General features: G+C 41.6%; 1 protein-coding gene across 1 annotated transcript in view; it reads left to right on the top strand.

Moving 5' to 3' along the window:
* The window catches only part of LOC139750161 (MAM and LDL-receptor class A domain-containing protein 1-like), a 212,290-nt gene that overhangs the window by 62,759 nt on the left and 137,232 nt on the right, over nt 1-12,299 (top strand). Inside the window, exons 20-21 of the mRNA XM_071664505.1 lie at nt 608-686; nt 3,254-3,425. Of these exons, the coding sequence (XP_071520606.1) occupies nt 608-686; nt 3,254-3,425 (251 nt within the window). The remainder of the gene's footprint in view (nt 1-607; nt 687-3,253; nt 3,426-12,299) is intronic.

Genomic DNA, 12,299 nt, shown 5'->3' with positions numbered 1-12,299 from the left:
CCACTACTTGTTATCACCTCCCCATTAGCCCCCTTCACTGATGTTCCCATTTGTTCCCTTGTCTTACGCACTTTATTTACCTCCTTCCAAAAACGTCTTTATATTCTCCCTAAAATTTAATGACGTTCTCACATCCCAACTCTCATTTGCCTTCTTTTTCACCTTTTGCACCTTTCTCTTGACCTCCTGCCTCTTTCTTTTATACATCTCTCAATCATTTGCATTATTTCCTTGCAAAAATAATTGATGTACAAGGAAGATCACGGACACGTACCTTGCACGTGTATCATAGGAAGAACACGTAGGTCGCAACATATTGCACCTAGCACACATATCATAGCAAGCACTCGTACCCAGCAGCATACCGTATCTAACACATATTTTAACAAGAACACGTACCTAGCGCCATAGTTTACCCACAACGATAATCATAATGCACATGATATTTTGAGTAACTTCTGATACATGAGATTTAGTCAGTATTCATGACTGTTCTGAACGTGTCGTCAGTGACCCGTCAGACACGTCCTTCAGATCAGTTCAGTCAGGTGGGTGCCTAGCTGACAGACTTGGTTCATCAGTCACGGTTGTCAATCTTCCGTTCCAGACTGTGTCGTGCGATTTCACGGAGGGAGTGTGTGGCTGGCAGGATGTGGCTGCCAACGGTATCCATTGGACCTACAACAGTAAGTGTTCAAATGCGCGGTATGTTGCTAACATACCAATGATATGTTAATAATGTTCTTATGTTAACCACCGATCAACACTAATAGTATGTTTACTGCTACTGGTATGTTAACGCCTTTATCATGTTAATACTGTTGGCATGTTAATACCCTTTGTATGGTGATATCGCTGACATGTTGAAACCGCTGATAAGTAAACTACTTCTATTGTGTTAACCATCACTGTTAACTGGTATGTTAACCATCGATAGTAAGTCAACTGCCAATGGTTAGCGTACCATTGCTGGTAAGCTAACCATCGCCGTTATATTAACCACCACTGGAAAGTTAACCACCACTGGTATGTTAATCACCACTGGTGTATTAATCATCGCTGGTATGTTAACAACCACTGGTATGTTAATCATCACTGGTATATCATTAACGACTGGGGTATTAACCATCGCTGGTATGTTAACTACCACTGGTATGTTAACCACCAATGCAATGTTAATTATCAATATGTTAATCACCGTTGGAATGTTAACCACCACTAGGATATCAATCACCACTGGTGCATTAACCATCGCTGGTATGTTAACCACCACTGTTATGTTAATCACCACTGGTATAGTGACCACAACAGAAAGTGTTAACACCGTTGGTATAGTGACCACAACAGGAAGTGTTAACACCGTGGTATAGTGACCACAACAGAAAGTGTTAACACCGTTGGTATAGTGACCACAACAGAAAGTGTTAACACCGTTGGGGTAGTGACCACAACAGAAAGTGTTAACACCGTTGGTATAGTGACCACAACAGAAAGTGTTAACACCGTTGGGGTAGTGACCACAACAGAAAGTGTGATATATCTGGTATCAAAACACTTGGTATACTGAGCACAACAACAATATATGATACTGGTGGGAGAATGATACTGTTGGTATGGTAACCACAACAATATTAGTTAACATCGGTCGTATGATAATTGCTGGTATGATAACACTGCTGGTATGCTGAACGGAAGTTACTGGTATACTGGTGGTATGATAACACTGTTGGTATGGTGACCTCACCAGTTAGTGGTAACGCTGGTGGTATGATAACACTGTTGGTATGGTGACCTCACCAGTTAGTGGTGACGCTGGTGGTATGATAACACTGGTGGTATGGTGACCTCACCAGTTAGTGGTGACGCTGGTGGTATGATAACACTGGTGGTATGGTGACCTCACCAGTTAGTGGTAACGCTGGTGGTATGATAACACAAGCATGTTGGGTATGACCGTATCCTCCTCGCTATCCTGGAGGCTCCATCTGATCACCATCACATAGTTTGCTTCCCAGTAGCTGGTAATGTTATATAGTCGTGTCAGTTCTCTCTCTTATGAACTGCTGTATCTCATGTACAACATTTTGATTCTCCTGGCATGGATTACTGCTCATCATACCTAGGACGGCTCTATGTATACCTTCACACATCTCCTTTTGTACGCTACCATATTGGGCGGTCATGACTACTGCTTCCTGAGACTCTCTTCATGTGTCTCTGCCTCCATGACTTATTCCTGGTACGCGCCTGGATGCTGCTTCTCGCTGTTTCTGCCTGGAGACCGAACGCTCAAAGATTGACATTTATGATATCTCCTTTTCTTCGAGTAGTCAGGATATGCAATTGTCTTATTTCAGTCTTTCTGTCTTTTTATAAACTTTCTTCCTTTGCGAGTCAGCGCTAGAATCACTTGTCGGACCCTCAATTTCATTTTTTTTTCATCCGAGGCGGTCGTAACTTTCTGCTTTTCCGTTGAAAGTTCCACTCACGAACAAAAGTCCACTTCAAGGCCGGACCTCAGTTGACACGTAAAGAGGATTAAAAAGGGGAAAAAGAAGAGTTAAAGGAAAGTATTTACAAATTTTGGAGGAAGTGAAAAAGCTGTCATCTAAAATGTGCCAGGTCATAGTTACTGGGAGAGCGTTTAACATTTCTAAGTTGAGATTATTATATCCCGTCTACTGAGTAACCTGGTCAATAAGTAATTAAAGGAATTTCACGAATAAACCAAAGTCAAGTACATCATCTACAGTCACATGGAACTAGTCAGAATTTTTATCATACGTTCTCCTCGGTTCATTTTGATCTGTACCTATTCTGTTATCTGGAACCAGCGCACAAATGAATAAGTATGGCACACATGATGTCCCTCAATTCCTTGTCGTTAATTTTCGATATGACAGTTATTTGGCTGCCTGCTTGAGTCTTAAGCTTATCGACTGCAAGGGTCATTAAAGCTTGGGTTAGGGGGGATGATCGGTCCAGCAGCCATCTGCCAGCCCGCGAGAACCTTGGGATGGGAGTGTGCACTTCTGCAAGATCAGTTCCCACAGAAAAGGTGCAGCACGGCTGAAAGCATCGCCTGTACCAACCCGTCTAATCATGATCAGCAATGGGAAAATCTTGAACACCTTATCTAGGTGTCCACAATCATTCTAAGACCATATAGATACTCACAGCATATGGTTATATATCTAGTGAGAGTTTGTATGGTATTAGCTGTAACAAATCCTTAACCAATTTTCTTTCCCAGGTACTGAGCACTTGGTGTGGCTGGACCTGCAGAGCTTAGAATGGGAAGGTTATTACGTAGGACAATTCAGGAGTCCCTCCTTCAGCACGGCTGCTAATTCTACCTATTGCCTCACCATCAACTGGTTCAAGGAAGGAGAGAGTGAAGCACATTTTACCGTTATGCTTCAAAAGTAAGTTCCAGTATATCTTTACCTACCGTCATAACATAACAGAGGCGTGAGCAGGCAAATCATCATGGATGACTGTTGTATGAATCATAATGGGTGACTGTTGTATAAATCAGACCAAATCGTTTTGTTGGCAATTTTCATTCCTGTGCTGCGTTGTCTTCATGTTATGTTATTGATCACACAGGCTACTTTTGAAAAAACCAACTTGTCTGAATGTTGTAAGCTAATTCGATGGAATTCCTCGGGAAAGAGGCGATATTGCCATTAAGCGTTCATCTAACTTCAAATGATACTATTCTGGAACATCCTTGGAACACTTTCTAGTAATCGTTTACGCCAAAATTAACTCTGTTCCCAGCTACAAGGAGTGATGCAAATACGTGAAGCTTTCACAGTGTTCAGATATACCTACAATCTATGCCTAGTGTAGCAAGGTTGTGTAAACTTATACTCGTTTCATCTTCCCATCTTCCTTTAACTTTATCATCTTTAATAGTCTAATTAATGCCCTTATTCTCTTTCGGTCCAAATTTTCGTGCATCTGAGATAGTAGTGATCAGGGTATGTTTTTCCCATGCCATGCTGGTCAATATGAGAAATAGTATTGAGTATTGGTTTTCAATTGCATCAGTTTCTTCACGTGCCATGACCACAGGCAGCTCAAGTGAAAAGAAAGAATAAAGAAATGTAGGAATTGAACAGGGCTCCTGAGATGTTTGAACCTGACTCTTAACAGTGGAACGATTATGGAAAGAGGGAAAGACGAAGGAAGGAAGAAAGAGAATTCCAAGCTGTGCTGATTAAAGAAAAAAAGATACCATAGCGGACAGTTCTTAAATGACTGGTCTCTTACACAGAAACTATGGGAAAGAGCAGCCATACAGAAGCTCACGAGAGACGTGGCTAAAATAATACTTGTAAAACAGAGATAAGGAAGCAACATCGCGAAGGGCAGAAAGAGATGGTTATAGAGAGGTAGAGCTAGGGGGTTTGATGAGACGGGAGGCTTTTGATTAAACTCCGAAAAGAGAAGGAGGCGAAGAATTGGTTCATGACTGCACGAAGGCCGCTGGAAGGAAGGTTTTTTGTGATTTCCTGATCACCTATTAGTTATGTCCTGTTACGAGGGCGAGGAATTCCAAGATGCAAAGTTAGAGGAAGGCTTTAGCCATGTCATCATGGTTTGTTCATATATACTGATCAAAGTGTAGTCTACTTCGGAGGGGAACAGACAGGAGCACGTTGTGATTGTCTATACAATATGCACAAGTTACTGTAACAAAAACACGCTAAGTCTTGCAATAAACTCGTAAACCCCTTTATAGAATTTGTCATTCGATTAACAACGTAGACATAACTGAATAAACACCGACATTAACCACTCCGCCAGATGAGCAAACAAACTTGAGCAATGAATTGTGTTAAACGTGAATTACATTTGGTAATGACAGAGCTTATGTATGTCCCGTAATGATAATGACAGTGTCATACACAGTAATATATCATTAAGTTTGACAAGATAGGATTGATTGCTTCGTTGTATTTAATGTGCAAAAATTTCTGTATCCACTGTGTTTGAGTTATTCCTTTCACGCAAAATGAAAAGTTTGCATTGTCTGCAGCACACTAGATATCAGGTCTTTCATTCAATTAAGGGAACAAGTTTCTCGAAAAGAGTTTATGAAAGGGATTTGTTCATCTACTTGGGAAGTCAAACAACAATTACGTAATTACAGTGATTCAAAAACCACATTAAAGATATTTCTCTCGAAGTAGTAACTAGTAGTTGATAGGCCTCAAGCCAAGCAACCTGCCAACTGATCAACCACTTATACTGCTTTATTTTCGAGGTGGACGCTAACCAATTACGCTTTGGGAGCTCATTTATCATGGGACGCCGAAACTATGAGTCAAACTTGCCATGGTAATCTCCAGCGTCATGAGTCTAGAAGATCGCTCGAAAGTACGAGTCCAGCTATTTTGCTCTGGACAGACAATGAAGTAACTCAGAAGAGGAGGGACTATACATTTCACTGTTCCCTTGAAGTGTACTTCAGGCCTTTGTGTGGAACTCTTCAGTTGTTTGGGGCCATAAGAATTCGTGTAAAGGAAATGTTTTCTGTTTATTTTGACTCCAAATGCTGTAAATGCGAGGGACATATGTTTCACATAAATAGATTTTCCTCAAGTGAAGACTCTTAGTGCTTAGATTTCAATGCTTCTTAGGCCCTACTGTATAAGCTTCGAGGACTTATAAGACTATTTCGAAGCCCTCCTTGAAAATGGATTGACGGATTCAAGGGACGTTGGTCTTACGTAGCGGCCAAACCTGTCATAGTAACTTCGTGGACTATAAAGCATTCTAGGGCGCTTATATGAGATCTCCGGAGGCCCGTCTGTCTCTGCTGCCAACAAGCGGGAAGGCTTAGACAGTAGAAGTACCGGCCCCCGGCCCCTCATACGACCTTTGCCCCTTTAACAGGAATAACTTTTTCATTCATCAAGATTCGTGGTCTTTCTACTAACGCTTTTTAGTTGATCAACGTCTGGCTGGTGTCTGTCTTAACACCGTACTCTTTTGTAGACTCAACCGTTCAAAGATGTCTACATTAATCCCTTCACTCCTCCAGCTGTAACCTTCACTCGTGAATCCGCGTCGGACGAAACGAATCTGTTTACTTCAATGCCACCACGCTTAACACACTTTGTGCAACTTGAAATTCCTAATTCTGACATCATGTGGCTCAAGATTTGTCGCTCAAGTACCACTGTTTTCCTTTTTTCCCCTTCTCGGAGTATGTGATAGAGTGTAAGAAAATAAACTCTAGATTAATATAGGTAAAACTGAAAGTGGATGGAGAAAGATGGGTGATTATTGGTGCATATGCACCTGGGCATGAGAAGAAAGACCATGAGAGGCAAGTGTTTTGGGAGCAGCTGAGCGAGCGTGTTAGTAGTTTTGATGCACGAGACCGGGTTATACTGATGGGTAATTTGAATGAAAAGGTGAGTAATGTGGCAGTTGAGGGAATAATTGGTGTACATGGGGTGTTCAGTGTTGTAAATGGAAATAGTGAAGAGCTTGTAGATTTATGTGCTGAAAAAGGACTGGTGATTAGGAATACCTGGTTTAAAAAGAGAGATATACATAAGTATACGTATGTAAGTAGGAGAGATGGCCAGAGAGCGTTATTGGATTACATGTTAATTGATAGACGCGCGAAAGAGACTTTTGGATGTTAATGTGCTGAGAGGTACAACTGGAGGGATGTCTTGTGGAGGCGAAGGTGAAGATTTGTAGAGGATTTCAGAAAAGAAGAGAGAATGTTTGGGTGAAGAGAGTAATGAGAGTAAGTGAGCTTGGGAAGGAGACGTGTGAGGAAGTACCAGGAGAGACTAAGTACAGAATGGAAAAAGGTGAAAACAAAGGACGCAAAGGGAGTCAATCTGTCAGCGGATGGAACCATGGAAGCGGAAGTGGATCATAGGGTGGGGGAGGGGGCGAAAATTTTGGGAGCCTTGAAAAATGTGTGGAAGTCGAGAACATTATCTCGGAAAGCAAAAATGGGTATGTTTGAAGGAATAGTGGTTCCAACAATGTTGTATGGTTGCGAGGCGTGGGCTATGGATAGAGTTGTGCGCAGGAGGATGGATGTGCTGGAAATGAGATGTTTGAGGACAATGTGTGGTGTGAGGTGGTTTGATCGAGTAAGTAACGTAAGGGTAAGAGAGATGTGTGGAAATAAAAAGAGCGTGGTTGAGAGAGCAGAAGAGGGTGTTTTGAAATGGTTTGGGCACATGGAGAGAATGAGTGAGGAAAGATTGACCAAGAGGATATATGTGTCGGAGGTGGAGGGAACGAGGAGAAGAGGGAGACCAAATTGGAGGTGGAAAGATGGAGTGAAAAAGATTTTGTGTGATCGGGGCCTGAACATGCAGGAGGGTGAAAGGAGGGCAAGGAATAGAGTGAATTGGAGCGATGTGGTATACAGGGTTTGACGTGCTGTCAGTGGATTGAATCAAGGCATGTGAAGCGTCTGGGGTAAACCATGGAAAGCTGTGTAGGTATGTATATTTGCGTGTGTGGACGTGTGTATGTACATGTGTATGGGGGGGGGGGTTGGGCCATTTCTTTCGTCTGTTTCCTTGCGCTACCTCGCAAACGCGGGAGACAGCGACAAAGTATAAAAAAAAAAAAAAAAAAAAAAAAAAAATATATATATATATATATATATATATATATATATATATATATATATATATATATGTATATCTATCACTCCATCTTCCCACCTCCAATTTGGTCCACCACTTCTCCTTGCTCCCTCCACCTCTGACACACATATCCTCGTGGCCAATCTCTCCTCACCCATTCTCTCCATGTGACCAAACCATTTCAAAACACCCTCTTCTGCTCTCTCAACGGCACTCTTTTTATTACCACACATCTCTCTTGCCCTACTCGATCAAGCCACCTCACACCACATATTGTCCTCAAACATCTCATTTCCAGCACATCCACCCTCCTCCGCACAACTCTATCCATAGCCCACGCCTCGGAACCATACAACATTGTTGGAACCACTATTCCTTCAAAAATACCCATTTTTGCTTTTCGAGATAATGTTCTCGACTTCCATACATTCTTCAAGGCTCCCAGAATTTTCGCTACCTTCCCCACCCTATGATTCACTTCCGCTTCCATGGCTCCATCCGCTGTCAAATCCATTCCCAGATATCTAAAACACTTCACTTCCTCCAGCTTATTTCCATTCAAACTTACCTCCCAGTTGACTTGACCCTCAACCCCACCGTACCCAATAACCCCGCTCCCATGCACATTTACTCTCAACTTTCCTCTTCCACACACCTTACCAAACTCAGTCACCTGCTTCTGCAGTTTCTCACATGAATCAGCCACCAGTGCTGTATCATCAGCGAACAACAACTGACTCACTTCCCAAGCTCTCTCATCCACAACAGACTGCATATTTGCCCCTCTTTCCAAAACCCTTGCATTCACCTCCCTAACAACCCCATCCATAAACAAATTAAACAACCATGGAGACATCACACACCCCTGCCGCAAACCTACTTTCATTGAGAACCAATCACTTTCCTCTCCTCCTACACGTACACATGCCTTACATCCTCGATAAAAACTTTTCACTGCTTCTAACAACTTGCCTCCCACACCATATATTCTTAATACCTTCCACAGAGCATCTCTCTCAACTCTATCATATGCCTTCTTCAGATCCATAAATGCTAAGTACAAATCCATCTGCTTTTCTAAGTATTTCTCACATACATTCTTCAAAGCAAACACCTGATCCACACATCCTCCACCACTTCTTAAACCACACTGCTCTTCCCCAATCTGATGCTCTGTACATGCCTTCACCCTCTCAGTCAGTACCCTCCCATATAATTTCCCCGGAATCCTCAACAAACTTATACTTCTGTAATTTGAGCACTCACCCCTGTCCCCTTTGCCTTTGTACAATGGCACTGTGCAAGCATTCCGCCAATCCTCAGGCACTTCACCATGAATCATACATACATTAAATAATCTTACCAACCAGTCAACAATACATTCACCCCCTTTTTTAATAAATTCCACTGCAATGCCATCCAAACCTGCTGCCTTGCCGGCTTTCATCTTCCGCAAAGCTTTCACTACCTCTTCTCTGTTTACCAAATCATCCTCCCTAACCCTCTCGCTCTGCACACCACCTCGACCAAAACACCCCATATCTGCCACTCTATCATCAAACACATTCAACAAACCTTCAAAATACTCACTCCATCTCCTTCTCACATCACCATTACTTATTATCACCTCCCCATTAGCCCCCTTCACTGAAGTTCCCATTTGTTCCCTTGTCTCACGCACTTTATTACCTCCTTCCAAAACATTTTTATTCTTCCTAAAATTTAATGATACTCTCTCGCCCCAACTCTCATTTGCCATCTTTTTCACCTCTTGCACTTTTCTCTTGACCTCCTGCCTCTTTTTTTTATACATCTCCCACTCATTTTCATTATTTCCCTGCAAAAATCGTCCAAATGCCTCTCTCTTCTCTTTTACTAATAAACTTATTTGCTCATCCCACCACTCACTACCCTTTCTGATCTGCCCACCTCCCACGCTTCTCCAAAACATGTTTTGGACAATCACATGTTTACCATATGGCGTCCTAGCTTCGTCTCTTCGATGTATATCAACTGACTGTTATATTTCTCTCTTGTGTCTCCCCTGATTATGTGATTATTACACGAAAGTGCACTTGGGAACCTTTCGTGTTTCATTTTCCCGGTGGACTCATAGGAATATATATATATATATATATATATATATATATATATATATATATATATATATATATATATATATATATATATATATATATATATATATATATATTTTTTTTTTTTTTTTTTTGCTTTGTCGCTGTCTCCCGCGTTTGCGAGGTAGCGCAAGGAAACAGACGAAAGAAATGGCCCAACCCACCCCCATACACATGTATATACATACGTCCACACACGCAAATATACATACGTACACAGCTTTCCATGGTTTACCCCAGACGCTTCACATGCCTTGATTCAATCCACTGACAGCACGTCAACCCCGGTATACCACATCGCTCCAATTCACTCTATTCCTTGCCCTCCTTTCACCCTCCTGCATGTTCAGGCCCCGATCACACAAAATCTTTTTTACTCATCTTTCCACCTCCAATTTGGTCTCCCTCTTCTCCTCGTTCCCTCCAAATCCGACACATATATCCTCTTGGTCAATCTTTCCAAACTCATTCTCTCCATGTGCCCAAACCATTTCAAAACACCCTCTTCTGCTCTCTCAACCACGCTCTTTTTATTTCCACACATCTCTCTTACCCTTACGTTACTTACTCGATCAAACCACCTCACACCACACATTGTCCTCAAACATCCCATTTCCAGCACATCCATCCTCTTGCGCACAACTCTATCCAGCCCACGCCTCGCAACCATACAACATTGTTGGAACCACTATTCCTTCAAACATACCCATTTTGCTTTCCGAGATAATGTTCTCGACTTCCACACATTCTTCAAGGCTCCCAGAATTTTCGCCCCCTCCCCCACCCTATGATCCACTTCCGCTTCCATGGTTCCATCCGCTGCCAGATCTACTCCCAGATATCTAAAACACTTCACTTCCTCCAGTTTTTCTCCATTCAAACTCACCTCCCAATTGACTTGACCCTCAACCCTACTGTACCTAATAACCTTGCTCTTATTCACATTTACTCTTAACTTTCTTCTTTCACACACTTTACCAAACTCAGTCACCAGCTTCTGCAGTTTCTCACATGAATCAGCCACCAGCGCTGTATCATCAGCGAACAACAACTGACTCACTTCCCAAGCTCTCTCATCCCCAACAGACTTCATACTTGCCCCTCTTTCCAAAACTCTTACATTCACCTCCCTAACAACCCCATCCATAAACAAATTAAACAACCATGGAGACATCACACACCCCTGCCGCAAACTACATTCACTGAGAACCAATCACTTTCCTCTCTTCCTACACGCACACATGCCTTACATCCTCGATAAAAACTTTTCACTTCTTCTAACAACTTTCCTCCCACACCATATATTCTTAATACCTTCCACAGAGCTTTCTATCAACTCTATCATATATATATATATATATATATATATATATATATATATATATATATATATATATATATATATATATATATATATATATATATATATATATATATATATATATGCATATATATATATATATATATATATATATATATATATATATATATATATATATATATATATATATATATATATATATATATATATATACATATGTATATAAACCCACACATACGCACATATACATACATATTCATATCAATATTTACATACATATACATACACATACGAAGACATTATATACATATACATGTACATATTCATACTTGTTTGCCTTTATCTATTTCTGTCCCTACCCCGCCCCAAAGGAAAATCAGCTTCGCGATCACCTATTTCAGCGAGGTAGCGCCGGGAATACAGACGAAAAGGACACATTCGTTCACACTCAATCTTTCGCTGACATGTGGAATGCACCGAAACCACAACTCCCTTTCCACTTCCATGCCCCACAGACCTTTCTATGGCTTACCCATAACGTTTCACATGCCCAGGTTCAGTCCATTAACAGCAAATTGACCCCGGTATACCGTACCGTTCCAGTTTACTCTATCCCTTGCACGCCTCTCACCCTCCTGTATGTTCAGGCCCCTATCGCTCAAAATCATTTCTACTCCATCCTTCCACCTCCACTTTGGTCTCCCGCTTCTCCCTCTTCCCTCCACCTCTGACACATACATCCTCTATGTCAATCTTTCCTCACTCATTCTCTCCATATGTCCAAAACATTTTAACACACCCTCGTCTGCTCGCTCAGCCACACTCTTCTTATTTCCAAACATCTCTCTTTCCCTTTCATTTCTTACTCGATCAAACCACCTCACATTACATATTGTCTTCAAACATTTCATTTCTAACACGTCCACCCTTCTCCGTACAACCATATCAATAGCCCATGTCTCGCAACCAAATAACATTGTTGGAACCACTCTTCCTTCAAACATGCCCATTTTTGCTTTCCAAGATAACATTCTCTCCTTCCACACATTCTTTATTGCTCCCAGAACCCTGGCCCAATCCCCTACCCTGTGATTCACTTCCGCTTTCATGGTTCCATCCGCTGCAAAGTCCACTCCCAGATATCTAAAACACTTCAGTTCAAACTTATCTCCTAATTAACTTGTCCCTCGACCCTACTGAACC

The sequence above is a fragment of the Panulirus ornatus genome, chromosome 9 (genome assembly GCF_036320965.1).
Source record: "Panulirus ornatus isolate Po-2019 chromosome 9, ASM3632096v1, whole genome shotgun sequence".
NCBI lineage: Eukaryota > Metazoa > Arthropoda > Malacostraca > Decapoda > Palinuridae > Panulirus > Panulirus ornatus.
This window is presented reverse-complemented; position numbering and strand designations above follow the sequence as displayed.